Here is an 18,665-nt window from a genome sequence, read left to right as displayed (position 1 = left end):
CAGGAGTAAGCTAACCGATCACGTAGTTACCACTATCGATCATAGCCTGTGACCGGTAACCTATTTAGCATGTTGGAACAACCCACTGCTCGTTTAATGAAACAGGATCAGTCAACTGTAGTAACCAAATATTTTGCTTAATAGAACATATTCAATTAGTTAAACTAATTGGTAGTATTATTTCTTCAAACATACCTTTGAAGATGCGCGTACAAATCAAAAAGTGCGGTGGGAAAATAGGTTACAACTCCCTATGGTTATCATTTTTTTGCTTTGTTTTGTTTTAAGGCGAGTAGGTCTTTGTCAGTTACAGAAGTTTTTAGTACTTTAACCCTCAACTGGTGTAGTGAATTTTTAGTGCATAGTTAGTGACGTGAGGTCCCTGGGACCCCTTACTAATTATTAAAAATATTAAAAGGAGCACAATTACTTTTGAAAGACAAATTTGTTTTAAATATACATTGTAGCTATAGGACATAATGCACCATAAATATAATAAAATGAAAATGAAATGAAATCTTTGAGTTTTACGTCCCACGGTTATGCCGATTGTTTATTATCAAAGATGTTTTATATTCAGAAGAGCCATGAATCTATAGCTTTTTAGAAAAGATTTCGATTATCTTAATATTTAAAATATATAATTATTACTGAATTTCTTTCAGTTGAGCTATTAATATATACATATTATTATTATAATCTAGTGTGATGTAATAATGTTCTCCTTTAATGATTGTAAATATATGTATGATGTTATGACTATGATTTAGCTTGTCCGAAGAAAAGAAGAAAATAGATATAGGCCTACTGTTGTTGATTGAAAAAAGGAAGTAATATATATAAATCTAGTTAAGTATCGACAACGGGATATAATTAAAATGTCGGTAAATTGAAATAGTTATATGAACGGATAAATATAAAGATTCTGTTCGTGTTTTGTTAATCGGTAATGCTATAAATTGTTTGATGCTGTATTGTGAAATGAATAGCGTTACAAATATGTGTAAGTAAACTATTTACGGGTTCCCTCAACTTATTCTTTACCTCACCTTAAAATGTGATCATCTCATTATTCTGATGTATCTATGTACAGGCGTAATAAAATGCAAATAAGGAAGTTAAGTCCTTGTATGGTGTCCTTGTATGTTTGCCTTGCCGCATAGAGCATTAAATCCTTTCCAGTACTCTGAAGGATGATTAGTATCTGAGAGTTTATTACATGTTTTAATCCAACATCTAAGTTTATAAGCACGAATATAATTGCGAACTGTGCTTTGTAACTGTTAATAATGGCGAAAGGCATCTGAATTATGAATGTGAGTATATTCACGATATAGCTGTCGAACACGTGTTATCATGGTGATGTAGTTTGGCGGCAAAGTGGGCTGATATGGTCGAGACGTACTTGTAGGTATGAAACGTGTACTAGCTTGTTGGATTGCGACAGTTATAGTGTCTATTGCAGTGTAAAGCTCGTCTTCGTTGTAGGTTCCGTGAGGTGACATGTGATGGTAGAAAGATGTGATCTGTAGTTATTCGAGTTTGCTTTATCAAAACGAAGGCTGGTGGAGAGAATTGGTTGCGCTTGGGTTGTTAGAGCTATTAGTGTTAATGGTAAGTTTTACTGGCACATGATCACTACCAAGTGGATCTAGAACTTCGACAAAGCTATGTGAGACTAGAGTCGTGGATAAAATGACTAGTCCAGCGTAGTATTTGAAATGGGCCTGGTAGGTTTTGGTATATCCTGTGTGATACCAGTCGTGTAAGTAGCAAGAAAATTTTTGAAGTTAGTTTTTTTCTTGATCGGACCGGCTATGCATATTAAAATCTGCCATAATTATATAGTGATTGAATGAGTTAGATATAAATTGAACAAATGCAGTTGGTAATGGATGGCTAGGGCGAATGTGAATGGTTGCGACAGTGATGGTGATGTTTCGAACATAGAGTGAAGATAGGACGTATTCTGGGAGTTGAAGAGCATTGCAAACATGTCGTCGATGTGGAATTTTATTGAGAAAGCCAACCGCTGTACCACCATGGGCACGTTTAGCAAGTGATTTGCAATCGTCACGCAGTAAGGTATATCCAGGTATACGAGATATAGTAGATGGCGTTAAGAATGTTTCATTTAACAGAAAGGCTGTAACGTGCTCTTCAACTAGCAAGGTTTCAAAGAGAACTTTGTTTTGACAAAATGAACGGATATTAAGAAACACGAACAGTAGTGCCATGAGAAATAGTTTCTCGAAGTGAAATGTGAAAATGGATGGTGTTTCCAGAATAGGTTGCTGTAAAGTTAACATGGAATGTGGACTTTGCTGTGTGAATGATTTGCTGAAGAATGTGAGGTCGTGGAAAGGTTGAATGTTCTGCATTGCCAAAGTGAAGAAAGTCAGTAGCTGATCAACAGTTATTGGAGCATCTATAGAATGATGATGTGTGACAGGTTGTTCTGGTGTACAAAGAGGAACTACCAATTCAGGATGGTCCCGTTGTGGATCTGGTTTGCCCTTGCATTTATAGCTATAAGCAGGATGTTGCTTCTGAGAAGTGGGACAAGTCGGAGGAGACTTCAGATTTGTATATGCACGGGTAGAATGTGGGCCGGAGCAATAATCACATTTGTCCGCGTTCCGACATTCGGAAGTTGAATGTGTGTTATATTCCTGGCATATTCCGCAGCACAGAGGCAACGGTGGTGGTGAACGTGATGGATCCACTCTATGTTTATGTTAATAGATTACTGCCCGGTTCGCTAACAAATCATCGATAATTGCTTGGTGTAATGTCAACACCAGAATCATGTAGGTAGGGCCTCGATCATTCTTGATCCTAATGGCTTTTGTGATGGTGTTCCCTTCGTATTTCAGTTCTTCCAGCATTTCTTCATCGGTGTATGAGGAATCTACGCCTCTAATAACAACGAAAAGTAAAGGTGCGCGTCTAGGAGGAGGCATCTGCTTACGGCGGGTGTCTTGAAGCGATGTTGCGCGGTTTTACCGAAAATGTCAATAGGTACTTTGTTTCTGATGGTTTGGAATAGTGCTTGGTCTGTAGTCTTCAGTATGATACCATTGCGGGTATGGACGATATCGGAGATGGCTGCGCGTGGTAAGTACTTTCGAAGTTGAAGTGCAACAAATTCGGCATTTGAAAACTTGGTGTCAAAATTGGTCAGAAGCATAGAATGAATCGTTTGCTGTGAAGTGCTTTTGGAGTTCTCATCTGGAGTATCGGCAATGACCATTTCATCTGTGTCTGAATCGGAGGGCAGATGTTACTTTTTCGATGGAGGCGAAGTGATGAGGCGGGCGGCATAGCTTTCTTTCTCTTGAGATGATGGAGAGCGAACAGAGCCAGTAGAGACAATAGAAGCTACAGATGCCTGTGAGGTTCGCCGCTGGCGTCTATTTGTAGCACCAGAGTCCTTCCGTGATTCTGCCTTTGCGGCAAGATCGGATGGCCCGGCTATGACGCGCGGGAGACTAGAATGACGACCCTTGTTCTTTAAGAGGGAGAAGGAGTGCGCCACAGCGGCCGGAATATTGGTGTTCAATTTAACATGGGATCTCAACCATTTTTTAGGCAAATCACGGTTTCATTTCGTTCTTTCGCAAAAATGTCTCAGTAGCGCACTAAATATGATGCATCTCATTTTAAAGGTGCAATTTGAACGCTGTGCGTGATATTTTCTTCTTATAAATACAGATAATTATAATCCAAATTCCCATAAGAAAATGATCAAAATCAGACGGAAAAGTCTTCTGTATTTTTACAGTAAGGAAAAGAGCTAAAAACTCCGGACTTTTTTGAGAATGGAGTACAATCTTTGTATTTGTGCGCTACTGTACTATTTTTTCGCTGTTTCCAAAGACATCCATTTCACAATCGATGAGAAATTATATCCTTCATAATTGAATCTACAGAAATCAGAAATCAGATTTTTTCGTGTTCACGTACTTGGCCGTATAACTGCTAGATGGCACTATAGTCATTCCTCATCCCCCTTTCCTTCTCAGCGGGAGCCAGTCCTTTTGAAAATCTACTTTAAACTTCTTAACAGGGGCGGGAGGAAGGAAATCATTGTGAAGAACGGAAACTTCAAACACGAGGAATGGCAAAATTTATGACCTCTTTGGTTGATGGTTTCTGTTTCAGCAGTACAGTGTGTTTGTAGATGGTTTCTGTGAGAAGAAGTAATTTGTGTTTGTAGCGATAAAGTCAACCTTTCGACAAAGATTTGTGAAGGAGAAGCCGAACCAAAGTCTTCGTTTATCTATTCCAAGAAAGAAATGAAAACTTCCTGCAGGCTAAGAATATACATGCAAGAGAAAAAATAAGATACATTATTATAATCTTTAGGATAGATTAATTCCCGAAATATTCTTTGTTTACCTGTCAAAAAATCAAGAATAATATGGTATAAAGCTCTTTCATCAGCTTCCATCGTACAACATACTAGACACACACATTTATATACATACATACATGTACACACACACACACACACACACATATATATATATATATGTATATATATATATATATATATATATATATATATATATATATATAGTGGCGGATCCAGGATATGATCAAGGGAGGAGGTAAACCATAGTTTGCCTCTTTATCCAGAGTAAACAGGATTGAAGCCTATTTTATCCAGTGTATACCTGAGCGTCAAGGGGGGGGGGGCTATAGCCTCTATAGCCACCCTTGGATCCGCGCCTGTATATGTATACTATTTACAGTGCCGGAGTTACGTGTAAGCGAAACGAGCTATAGCTTAGGGCCCCGCTCTCTTGGGGGCCCCAAAATCTAAAGAAAAATTGGATTTCTAAAATATAAGAAAATTTTAAAAAATAAAGTAAAATTTATATATACGTAGCAACAGTGCTTCCTGCTGTGTAGCCTACGTTCGTGTAATTAATAGGGCTCCTTCTACCAGTCTGCTTCCTAAATTATCTCTAGTTTCTTCATTGCTGTATGTAGGGTGCGTATGTTCATCTGGACACATAAAGGACCCCATTACCTTCAACAGCTTGGGGCCCCACTAAACCTAAATCCGACTCTGACTATTTATGCATGTTTGCTCCCTCTTTTTTCGAAGCAGTGCTTCTTTGATATTGCTTCCAATTTCGGCAGGTTTTACCAAGGGGGGAAGAGTCCTTACTCATTCCAGGCATTCAAACTAGGGACTGGACTACTTGTTTCCAACATTCTGTCCCCCATGTTTCCCGGTCTGAATCAATTGTCTAAAGCCCATAAAACATTCAAATTCATATGTAGATGTTGCTCATCAGTGTCGACACCTAAATATTTCTCAATCAACGGTAGGGGTGTTTGGTATCCTCAATCTATCTCCCTCTTATTAGCGGAGCGGTAGTAATATTCGGTAGTAATTCTTTTTAAAAAATGTTTTTTAATGTATGTAGTAACGCATAGGAAACTAAATTTTAATATACCCTACTAGTATAGAAACGTACCATACGGTACCTTACCAAAATAAACACCCTATGCCAAGGACGCAAACATTAACAATAATAAAAAAAGATAATAATAAACATTTTAAAGATATTCTTTCATTAATCAAGTCGTACTTAAAAGTTTAAAAAAAAATGTTTATGCGTGACTAAAAAAAAGGGATGCGCTCTCATATAGGCTTACAGTTACTTTATAAATTCTTAAATTGACGCACTCCATTCTTTTTATTTAGTCTTGCATAAACAAAATTATTTTTAACTTTTTAGTGGGAATTTATTAACAAAAGAATGTCTTTAAAAGGTGTCTTATCATTTTTTTTTAATTCGTTGGACACCTTTTTCAAATCCTAAAGTGACATGCAACCAGGGATACCAGGGCTGGTTAAAGGCTAGTATTTATTTTAGGATAAGGAAGTTGAAAATAAAAACATATTAAAATTTGCGTTTAAAATAAATAGATATATTGCAAAGTATGAAAGTAAGAATGGAATATTGTATTGTCACCGGACTCACATCGCTCTGCAACAGTTCTTAGTTCTATGACGTCAGGGAACAAGTTCAATTTATACGAACACTTATTTAATGTTTGAAACAAACACCTGTTACATCCTTGTACACTCATGTTCAAAATGATTGTCGCATATCTATAACTGTCTTCTTGTAAAAATATCATGTAATAATGATTTTGCAGGAGACTTTTAATACTGATACTATGTGTACAATCGGGAAATATATGTGGTAAATTTCATAGGAAAATACAGTAATTATAAATACGAAGATTAGAATGAGTAAAATACACCGTAAAATGTTGCTAAATGGACACGAAAGTTTTGTTTTCGTTTTATTGTTCTTATTTACTGCTCTTTTGACATGAAATTTGCCACATACATGTATTTGCCAATTGTACGCATACTAACATTATAAGAAATACCGGGTGAATTCGTTATCAAATTATATTCCTACAATAACATATTTATAGACATGCGACAATAATTTTGGACATGAGTGACACATCTTTTAATTCTATTGTTAATGAAGTGGTCTATTTCCCCCAATAAAAACCAACATCAAGCAGGGCATGTGCTTCCTCCTGTCCTTCTAAGCCGGCCCTTAAGGCTGAATGTAACATTGCGGCTTTTTCCTGTTATAATAGGAAAAACTCAGGATGGTCAGCAACTGGTATCGAACCCAGGACCATTCGAATGTGAAGGCGAGAGAGAGGGTAAATCTGGTGGTCATATTTTGAAAAGAAAATAAGGAAATGGATTCCACTAAAAAAATGATTCACATTGCCAATACATTTCAAATCTTTGTCTGGGTTTTCTGCCTTTCAATTCCAAGTTTTTTTTTTTTTTTTTTTTTTAAACCACGAAGGCTCTAAATAAATTAGAATATCGACTCTCCCGTGTGTGTGTGTGTGTTTTTTTTTAACATTGGCATGGTTCTTCATTTTATATCAGATTCTTCCCGCACTATTCTGTTATTTACCATAGGTAGAATCTTTTGAGAAAGAGACAGGCGACAAGTGCTTTAGTTCTCTATGGTATGTTTGTGACCGTTGTAGATATTTGAGTGGCTCTCTGACAGGGAGCTGACGGCTGATATCATGTTGGTCCCTCTTATTTATTTGTTTCTTCAGTTCTGTTTCTCTTTTAGCCAAAAGAAAAGAATTTCACTCTTCTGTCCCATTTACTGCCGTAACCATCCCCCTCCTACGCTGTCCAACTTTGACCACATGCAGGGTAAAACGAAGGAAAAGGACGGGTGCATTTGCTTTGACGGCATTTCAGCGACAACCCCATCTGTTGCCAAAATAAGGAAACACTTTGCACTGCGATATCTTCGATTTGTCAAGGTCACTTGACTCCCGCCGGCTCTTAAGCCAGTTCCCTTACCTGAGTCCGCCATTGTAATACCCAAATCGGTGGGCAAAAGCCCGGGAGGAATGCAGCACAGAGCTCTTCATGTACAAGATGATAATGAGGTAATGTCTGATAAAGGTCTGACTACCCGTTTGGATAGTAGTCAAGGTAGAGTAGAATCCCCTACCAAATCTGTAGCACTGCACACCCTTGGCTTGATCAGTCTGGACTATAGTGCTCGAAGAAATGTCGTGGAGACACACCCAGGATGAGGAGCGGGAAGGTGCTCAAAAAGCAGCTGTTCTAACGTCTGGTACGTCACAGCTGGTAATGATCGATTGATTGGGCAATCAATCGGAAGTATGCGTCTCTTCAAGAGTGTAATTTTGTAATACACCTGTACCCTTATCACAAATTTGTAGCAACTAACAGTGAGAATTGTTATGTTGGGTCTTACTTCTTCCTATTAGCAAAGTGTTGTACGGTATATTTGACCGTACAATGTGTTATATTTCCTGTAATTCTTCACGAAATTATTATTAAGAATGTATGAACTTTTTGACTGCAGTTACATAATTAACAGTTCTACCATCTCGTGTGATTATTTGTACTAGAAACATGGCTCATAACATTATATTTATTTAAATGTCAGAAAATGCATAAACTTCCGTGAATAAACTTTCCTTCACATTTCTCTATTAATTCATGTATAATCCATATTTTAATAACTGTTTTCCTATTCCTTCGGACGTATTCAGAATTGTCAAGATTTTTCCTTCTTAAAATTGCAAATGGCGACGTTGCTGTTTGTGCTTCTTGTAATATAGTGTTACCAGTAAACAAGTTCTGAAGGGTTAAATTTACCTTGTGTGAAAATCGGTTGATAACAACAGAGTGTTTTAAATTAACCTTTTTGAGTTGGTTACCTTCTTCTAACCTACTTTATACGTCAATAACAACCAAACGCTGTATTGTTTCTACAAATTTTCCAGTAACCTCATTCGATTGATTGCCAGTAACCTCGTAAAATTAACCTCTTTTGTCTCAGAAGGGTTGTTGCTAATTATTAATAGGTTCTAGCAGCTAAATTGTCAATTAACCTTGACTAGGTTACCGCTTATTTTTCTCAGTGTGGTAATATCCATTCAAATTTTGGTATTTTGTTTTGTTCTATTTCTGTTTAGCATGAGATAAATTTATAATGTAGTTTGAAGTAGTTTTTTTTAAAAAAAAAACTATGCATATTATCATGATGAACAATAATAACCGTAATGGCCTCTTTATCATTAAAAAAGCGATTTGCTTAAGCACACAAAAATATCATTTTAGCTCACCGTAATATCTTGGGAACACAAATTACGACTTAACATTGTCTTACAAGTACTTGTTCTCTTTAACAATGCAAATTTTGTTGCCTAATGAAGCATTTTAAGAAAATTGGGATTTAAATTGCATATAAGGTAAACAGAAATTTCATTTCAATCAAAATTGTTTCTGTGAGTGTAATGTTTGTACTGCATTTTATGTGTAACATTTTCATGATGCATAGGCTGTTTTCTTTCTCTTACTCAGAACATATGGATTGTGTACTGTGAAATAAAAAATATACGTTATTAATGTGCATGGTATATAAGTTGTTGAAGCATGAATGTCTTAAATGTAATTTTATTCTTATTTTTTTAAATAATCAGCTTATTTCAACTGAAACTGATGTTTGTTGTAGCCTATTTATGAACATTAAAATTAGTTAACAAACTGTGAAATCATCTTACGTGTACAGTAATTCTCTGTTCTACGCTACACTATGACTGTTAATATTGTAGTGTTCTTAAATGCTAAAAGTTTACATAAATAATAGGAAAGCGGAGGCAAACGGTGTCTGGATATTTCAACCTAATATACATTGTATTGTGTGTAATACTGTATACGAGTCACCGATTAATCTAGTAGCCTACGTGGTGTAACATTCGTCTTGAGATAGAGTATATAGGAATTGTGGTCGACGTGGTGGAGCATTCGTCTTAAGATAGAGTATATACAAACTGTAGTCTATGTGCTGGAACGTTTGTCTTGAGATAGAGTACATGGTGGAACTGTACGTGGTGGAACTGTACGTGGTGGAACATTCGTCTTGAAATGGAGTGTATACGTACCATAGTCTACGTGGTGGAACATTCGTTTTGCATAGAGTATATACGAACCTTGGTCTTGAGTTCATCTGTAACAGTTTTCTTATGGACACCGTATTCGCATTGTCCTGAGTAAAGAAAAAAGGGGAGTGTCTAGTGAGTTGTATGTGTATTTCAGTTTCGTTCTCGAAGTCTATCTCACTAATTGAATAAGAAGTATTTTCTTTAGTGAAATTGGAATACATAATACTTCAAAGCAAATTAAATAGTTCATACAACACTATTACTCCCTCCCCCAAAAAAGACCGAAAAATGAATAAAGTGCATTCATACTGTATACTCATCGTTCTGTCTAGTAATTTTCTTATACATTCAAATGGAAGAATTAAAATGTATAGAGAATACCAAAGTGAACTACGCGAAATGTTAGAAGATTTCGTAATTAGATTCTTCTATGGTGAAAAATGCTTAGTCGTCTTAGAACATTCCATAAATCCCACTTTAAAACTGCAAAATACCTGTAAAACGCCTCTTGTTCATTTAGTAGTGAAATATGAAGAATTATCATTAGATCTTCTAATTAAAATAATGAATCTACCTTGTACACAGTTTGTAATTATGACCACTAAATTTTCTAACATATCAAGTCTACTTTTTACTAGTGCTCAGTTGTCCATTCAAAGAAGAGAAAAAATGTTTATGATAGTGTTAAGAGGCCATCAATCAATGACAGATTTACTGCAAAGAAATAGACGGTTCCTAAAATCCTTTCCTCAGACAGTAATAGTAATTAATAATGGTACCAATGCGAACAGTGGAGCCAAATTTCAATTTATAACTTTTCCAATTGGAGATTACCTTAATCCTCTACTTCCATATACATTAGATATTTGGGATTCAGGTATGAATGTAAGGAATTCAAATTCCTATCCCGATAAACTGTCTAATCTACAAGGACATAAAATTTTAGTATCCTTTAAGGAATATAGTCCTTATACCGTTCTGGTTAACAATTCTTTCACTGATGGGTTAGACTGGAGGATTTTGATGGAAGTTTCAAAAAAGCTTAATTTTACCTTAAAAGTGAGAATTACACAGGATGAATTTGGTGTAATTTTGAGAAACGGAACTTTTACTGGCATTATGGGTTCTGTGATAGGAGGTAAATACAACTTAGCAATACCTGGCTGGTGTTTGGAGCATGATATCTATCAACATTATGAGGTAAGCCGCTATTATTTGCGAACTGGAATGACTTTCCTTACACCTAAACCAACCTATGAGTATGATATGTGGAGGATTGTTCTACCCTTTCAGAGTGCTTTGTGGTATTGCTTCATAGCTTTCATACTATTGATTGGTGTTATAAACTATTTACTTTCCATTGTGTATCATAAACTATTTGAAGACAGAATACGTACATGTTATAATTACTACTTGCTGTATATTTTTGGTATTTTTCTTGGAGTTTCTCCTAAGTATCCTAAGGAAGAGTCAAGGAGACACTTGATTATATGGTCTTTGGTTATTTCCATGATGCTGGTAACTGCCTACAATTCGAAATTGATTTCTTTTCTTACTGTTCCGCATTTTGAGAAACCCATTAACACTTTGAAACAATTTGTGAAGTCAAACTATAGATGGGGAATTAATGATTTAACATGGTTACTTCTGTTTAGGGAAGCAATTGACACTGACGTGAACCAGCTGAAAGATAAGTATTTTTTCTCGGAAAATGTATTAGAATTAAATCAACTGGCTTCCAGTAAGAAGTTAGCAATCTTGGCTGAAAAGCTACCCTCCGGACATGTAAGTGCTGTAAACTACTTGTATGAAGATACGTTGAAACAGTTGTATGTAATGAAAGAATATGTTGTGACCACTTATATCATTTACGTAGCGGCAAAAGGTTCGCCATTACTTCATAAATTTGACAGGATTCTTAGCATACTGGAATCATCTGGCATTGTTATGTACTGGGAAAGTGAAACTTCTGCGAAATTTATTTCCCCAAAATTTCATTCCGTTTTGACATATGAACCTGAAAAAGAAAATTTTACTGAAATTACTCTGAAGGGTCTGACTGGTTCATTTGCAATTTTATCAGTTGGTTTAACAATTGCCATCTTAACTTTGGTTTTCGAAATTGTTAAGTATTACCCACCACTGTTTCGTATGAAAACATATATTCGACGTTTGATAGATTGATTTTGAGTTTAACACCCCTTTAAACAGCGAGGCTATACGAAAAGTGGATGTACATGTTAACGAGTGATCCAAACTTCATGAACTCCCTCTGGGAAACGAATCTGGGTCTCCCACGTCCAAGACTTGTACGCTAACTACTTAGCCTCGAGGGAGCTCTATTCGACAGTTGGGTTGTAAACCATGACTTATGGGGTATTTAGAGCCCAAGTGAATCAAACCCAAGTACCAATGTTGGGAAATACCAGAGAGATCAAGTTTATACGGTGCACTTATTTATTGTTTATTGAGACGATTTCTTTTATGTGCCGAGTTAAGGCTCTGCAGCCTTCTCCAAGCACTTTTACACGTGCATTCATTGTTTTTTTAAACTAATATACAATAAACGAATATATAAAAAAGAATTTCAACCATATAAAAAGGAATATGCTACTTAAATAAAGAAAATATTAATTACTACAAAACATAAATGATATAAAATACTAGAGAAGAAACAAAACGTCTATGTAGAAAAAATACAAAACAAAATAAAAATAATATGGAGAAACATGAATTAAATATTGTATATAGCGGTATTGGAAATATATATGTGCCACTCATTTCTTTATCTTTGCTTAAAAGAGAGGAAAACTTATTAAAAAAAAAATGTCAGCTGTTGAAACATATGTATTAATTGAGGTAAACTGTTTCAGAAGTATGTAGCACTTACTGTGAAGGATTTGGAGTACGAACCCAAATTGTGACTGAATATAGAGAGCAACTTGTGCTTCTATTGTGAAAGTCTGATAAATATGAGAGCCTACGTGCTAGAGACGATGATTCTGACGTAATAAGTATTTTGTACAAGAGAGTAAGATTATGTAAATTTCTCATTTCTAGTCAGCCGTGACATATTTTTAAAATTACTGGAGGTGTTCACTGTAATTTAAATTGAAAATAAATTTAATGCAAGCATTTTGCACATTTTTTAATTGATTTATCTGGAGGATCAGACTATACTGAGTCGCGGTAGTCAAGATATGGAAACATGAGTTCTTGGTCTTTAGAGATATCGATAAGAAACTTCTTAGTCGATTTAATGTATGAAAGGTACCAAATGCTCTTTTTCAATCTGAATTTACTTGATCTGACTAGGAGACGCTTTGGTTTAGTATGACTCCCAAATTTTTGAGAGTTGTGCAGAATGGAATAACAGCATTGGAGAATTTTATATTTGGAAGCTGGTAGGTACTAACAGAAGAGAGAATTCTTAGATAGCCAATTAGGATGCACTGGGATTTTGTAACATTTAATTTTAACCCCTGAGCCGTAGACCAGTCGCTAATTTTTCTTAAATTGTATTTATTTTCTCCATCACAATATTCATATCTTGTTAGAAAAAAGAACTGAAAATCGTTCTCGTAAATACGGTATTTATAATACACCAATATTTTAGGGAGATCATTAATGTAAAGGGTAAAGAGAATTGGACCCAGTACGCTATTTTGTGGCACTCCACTGTAGGTTCAACACCATGTCGATTCATTATCTTGATTGACCACTACTCTTGGTTTACGTTGGTGAAGGTAAGAGTGAAACCATTTAACCATGAATTCAGAAAAATAAAAAAATAATAATTTTTGAAGCAATATGTCGAAATCAATTGTTTGAAATGCCTTACTATATTTAAGAGAGCACGAAGCGTCAATTTTCTGTCACCAATAGTCGATATCATATCATCAGTTATGTTCACTAGCGTAGTGCATGTACTGTAATTACTTCGAAAACCAGACTGAAATATATCCAACAAATTGTTGTGAAGTATTCCCAAATCTGGTCATTTACAATATAATCAAAAAACTTTAGAAAACACAGGAAGAATACTGAAAGGATGGTAGTCTCCAATATTTCCAGTGTATTTCTTCTTTGGAAATGGGAGGATCTTAGCGAGTTTCCATATCATGGGAAAGGTACCTGTAAGAACTACTAAAATATACCACTGAAATATCTTAACCTTTATTCTTAATCTGCACCTTGTCTATCTTATGTATCTCATAAATCAATATCATTCATAACTCCCAATCTTTACATATCTCAATCTTAATCGTATTACTTACATTTGTAATCTTCCACATAACCATGAATCATAATATCAATCTATTTGCCAAACTGTATCTTCATAGTCTCTACTCTATTAATCTAAATCTTCATAAACTATATCTTAATCATCGTACTTATTTGCACAGTTTATCTCTAATCACAAAACAACAGTTTATGTCTTAGTGAGCACTTTTTATTATTTTTATATCCTGACACTTTTCCACCCTTTACAAAATCGGAACCTGACCAAAAAAAAAAAAAAAAAAAATGATTATAATATATAAGTCTAGGAATCAAAATCAAATTCCTCTGACTTTTTCCTTTTCTTTCGTTTGTACCCTTTAGCCCTCAGAGATCAATCTGTGCCTGCATATTATTTTGCTTTTCAATGAGCTGCGCAATAATTTTATCTTGTTCTTGCTGTTGATCACTGTAGTGCTTGTCTCTGAATGATCTCTGTTTTCCTTGAACTGCTACAGAGTAATATCACCTGTAGTATTCCCTCGTCTTTCACTTCTTCTTCTTCTATTGTCAAACCATTTAGCGACTATTTGTTTAAATCTCTTCCGTGAAGGTACTTCAGAAATTTCAATCACTTCCATGGAAAGGTAGCTAGCTTGGTTTGCCCCTATGTGCTTAGACTTACATATTTGGTTTGTCTCCTTTGTTTCTTCCTTGCACCTTCTCTTTTTCTTTTCTTCTTGTTTCATTGGTTTGCTGGCATTCTCCTGCGATACCCTGCCCTTTACCTGTAAATTCAAGTTATCCCGCTTCATGTGATTAGTGACAGTAGATGACTTTCCGAGCCACTCATGCTGCTGTGAGGAATATATTTGTGCTTCATTAGCATCTTGTCCCACTTTACCTTTCTAGCCGGACACATTGCGTTCCCATGACTCAATAAACAAGAAGAACAAGGATTTGAACTGATGTAGGACTTTCTAGCACAATGATAACATTCGTAAGTTTGTGGTTCGAGCTGCAGAACAATTTCTTTCAGATAAGCAACATCTTTGACCAAGTATCGAATTAGCACATCTCTTTAGCCAGTTCCGTCATAAACAAAGACTCAGTAGGAGTAACGTGTGTTTTGTCAGTGCTTGGACCACTTTGAAATCCTGATTCGTTCTGATCGTTACAACTCATCTTCAATCTTTCGGATTCATAAGAACTTGTTGCCATTATTAGAATGTAGATTGTTCACCACGACTGCGCTAATCTAAGAACTATTTAAAATACACAACTGAAATCTCTTAACCTTTATTCTTAATCTGCACCTTGTTTATCTTATGTATTTCATAAATCAATATCTATTATATAAAAGAGAACGCACAAATCCTTTGTTAGCTCATCACGCTAATACGGCTGAACCAATTTCTTTCATTTTTGGGGGGTTATTAGGATTTGGACCCTAGATGGTTTTTATCATATCACTTTAATTTTTAATTACCAGTGTCTTGAGATAATTGACCATTCAAGTGTCCATAACGTACAAATCCTTTGTTAGTTCATCATAGGTATAAAAATAAACGTATTTATATGCAACCCGCATGACCGTGTCACTCGGCGGGTTAACATAAATGACAGGCGATATAATGTTAACATTTACTGGAATCTACTATGGTTTTTATCATATCACTTGAAAGCGAAAAAGTAAAAATTATCTAAGTAACAAAGTTTATTGCGTTCCGGGGTGACCGCAGCGAAGCGGGGCGGGTTAACATAAATGACAGGCGATATAATGTTAACATTTACTGCAATCTTCTATGGTTTTTATCATATCACTTGAAAGCGAAAAAGTAAAAATTATCTAAGTAACAAAGTTTATTGCGTTCCGGGGTGACCGCAGCGAAGCGGGGTGAACGCTGCTAGTCATTCATAACTCCCAATCTTTACATATCTCAATCTTAATCGTATTACTTACATTTGTAATCTTCCACATAACCATGAATCATAATATCAATCTATTTGCCAAACTGTATCTTCATAGTCTCTACTCTATTAATCTAAATCTTTATAAACTATATCTTAATCATCCTATTTATTTGCACAGTTTATCTCTAATCACAACGCAACAGTTTGTGTCTTATTAATGAGCACTTTTTTAAAACCATAACTGTACCTGTGGAAAGAGAGTAATTAAATATGTCAGTGGTAGGATGAAGTATATACGGTAGAATTTTCCTGATCATGATAATTGAAACATTGAGGCTTGAAATTCAATTCTTTGGTTCACTTTTAATACATGTGCGTGGGAAAACTAGAACAGTGAGTTGATTCTCGAAGCTACAATATTATTTATTGTCTGTGGTTTCGTATATCATGTAGGCCTATAGTTAACTACGTTATTAGCTATGGTCCTTCTAACCATAACACTTTGAGGAGTTTCCAAAAAACTGCCTCTCTATTTTTGAATTCAAGTATTTGATACGCGAAGCGTCGTTGAGCCTTTCTTAGCTTCTTGAGTGCAACGGTTTCCTAATATTATACAGTATAGTCTTCGAATTTTGCATTGAGGTTTGTTGTGCTAGCACTAGAAGAATCATTATTTAAATACATGAAAAAGTTAACACTGTATGTTCACATAATAAGAGTTATTTTTCAATATCTAGACATGAATCCTTGCAGCTCTGAAAGGAGCTTCAGATAGATATTTCACAGATATAATATATCTAAAATAACAAAAAGTAAACTGGATTCCCTCCCTTGATTGATACACCTAACGCGCCATATTCAGTACATCATTTTGAAATACATACCTTCTTCCCATTCTGCCGATTCTTTTCATTTTCCATCGCAATTAAAGCTCAGCTTTCATGGTTGAAATGAGTTACAATACTTTTTTATTATTATTATTATTATTTCTGTTACACTAGGCTTTATAGAAATAAGATTAGGTAATAATAAAAATACTTACAAGATTGTGATATAGATCACTTTTCCAAAAGTGGATTTGATCTTATTACTAGGGAGTTTCCTTATTATGCAGGGTCAGCTAGTAGTTACGCCACTTCAGTTCACTTTAGCCTGTAATGTTATCTTAAACTTTCTTCATTGTTTATATTGTTGGATATGCATATTGTATTGTTGATGTACATTTTAATATTGTTCCTTCACTAAATTTGTTCTAATTATTCATAACTACTGTATTGTAATTTAATGCGATTTGACTAAGTTGAATAATCTCTCTATATAAAAGAAGTCAGTGAATGACTGACTGATCAGCGCCCAGGCCAATCAGCGCCAGGCCAATCAAATTACGAACTTGAAATTTTGACAGTGCATAGAATTTGTGACGTAAGACACCACTAAGAAAGGATTTTTTTGGAAATTCAACGAGGAAGGGAGAGGAATAAGGGTGGCAATTGTTATAGTAAAATGTTCATATCTCCGAATCTTTGAAGGGTAGAAACATGACATTTGGTATAAGACTTTCCATTTAAATTAATTTAAAGAAATGTTTCACCGTTTCTCTACATTTCCTGAAGGATGGAAGAAAAAACGCGTGTAGAGTAATTAATTGGGTTGCAATTTGTTATAACATGATGATCATATCTCAAAATCTTTTAAGGTTATAGTCCCCACCATTAGCAAATCAGTACTTGATATTGCGCCTAAAAATATCTGATATCACGGAAACTTACAAGACAGGAGCGTTTCGTTCAGTAAAAATGCTGGTTTTTGCTTCTCAAGAAAAAGTTGTTCGAAGAGCGGGTTGTGTTGGCTAAGAAAACACATATTTAGAAAAATAATAACTATATCTACAATTAAAAGTGAAACCTTAAACAGATGTTTCCAAACGAGTGGTGTGAAAATTAATTTGTTCACCTATGTAAGTTACATTGAAGGCGACCTGGAATATACAATGAGCAGCAGTAAGTTTGTGATATACATTTCGCATGACAATAGAAAAAGCAGGTGCGCAAGTTTGGGGAGGCTTAATCTTCCAATCAGGAAGTTCGGCCAGTTCAGATTTCTTGCCGAAAATCTCATAGCTGATTTTTTTTTACGTATAGTTGTAGCCAAGTGTGGTTCAGGAAATTTATCATCTCATATGGAATTTCGATATTTTAAAAGATGTGACCTCAACGATGATATTTGATGAGTTGCATATAGATATGCTCTGTGTTTTGAAATTTCGTGTCTTGCCCAAGAATTCATAAATAGATTGTTTCACGCTGTCATATAGTGTAGGAAAGTCCTTATCAACGATTCCGGGCTGTCGTCGGAGTCTGAAACACCAACTCTCCGATGACGCCTCGCAGATGGTGTACAACGTTTACTATTGACTTTCGAGCTGGATCTTTCCGGACTCTTGTCGGTGCGATGTGAGTCGCGGTGCCTACGTCATACCTCAACTTCCATAGTGGGTACAGTAAGGCCCGTCATGACTGAAGGAAGTCGAACATGCTATTCACTGGCAGTTATATTGGGTCTAGCTAGTTACGGACTCGAAGCATAGTGGTTGAAATGAGAATGGGATGACGTGTAGGTAGGAAAACTCGTTCGGACATTTTCCAGGATGTAGAAACCCTCCTGATAATATCCGTCGTTCCGACTGTCCTTGGCTGGATTATTCTGACATTTGGTTCGTGACATATAAATAACAAGAGAAACTCAGGATGAAGAACAGGCAGATAACTCAAAACTCGTCACCGCATAACAGGCACCGCTTCTGAACAAAGCTCTGGATAACGTCGAACCAAGATGCGAGCATCTCCTTCCAATTAAGTACAATTATTTATCAACTAACAGTGAAAATTCGTGTAGTTTAAATATTTTATTCTAGATAAGCAAAGTTTTATGAGGTATATCTGACATTTATATCAAATAAAGAACAACATACTATATTTCGTATAATCCTTTACGAAAATAGTGCCGTGAGCGTACAAATTTTCCGA

General features: G+C 35.5%; 2 protein-coding genes across 2 annotated transcripts in view; both read left to right on the top strand.

Annotated features, from left to right (window-relative positions):
* The window catches only part of LOC145670720 (uncharacterized), a 206,531-nt gene that overhangs the window by 74,712 nt on the left and 113,154 nt on the right, over nt 1–18,665 (top strand). The window lies entirely within an intron of this gene.
* On the top strand, nt 9,871–11,688 carry LOC145670013 (ionotropic receptor 21a-like). The gene has a single exon (XM_081738355.1). It carries the CDS (start codon nt 9,871–9,873, stop codon nt 11,686–11,688), a length of 1,818 nt encoding a protein of 605 aa, XP_081594481.1.

This window comes from Thermobia domestica, chromosome 14 (genome assembly GCF_964235325.1).
Source record: "Thermobia domestica chromosome 14, izTheDome1.hap1.1, whole genome shotgun sequence".
Classification (NCBI taxonomy): Eukaryota; Metazoa; Arthropoda; class Insecta; order Zygentoma; family Lepismatidae; genus Thermobia; species Thermobia domestica.
Note: the sequence above shows the minus strand (reverse complement) of the source record. Positions and strands in the feature narration are given on the sequence as shown.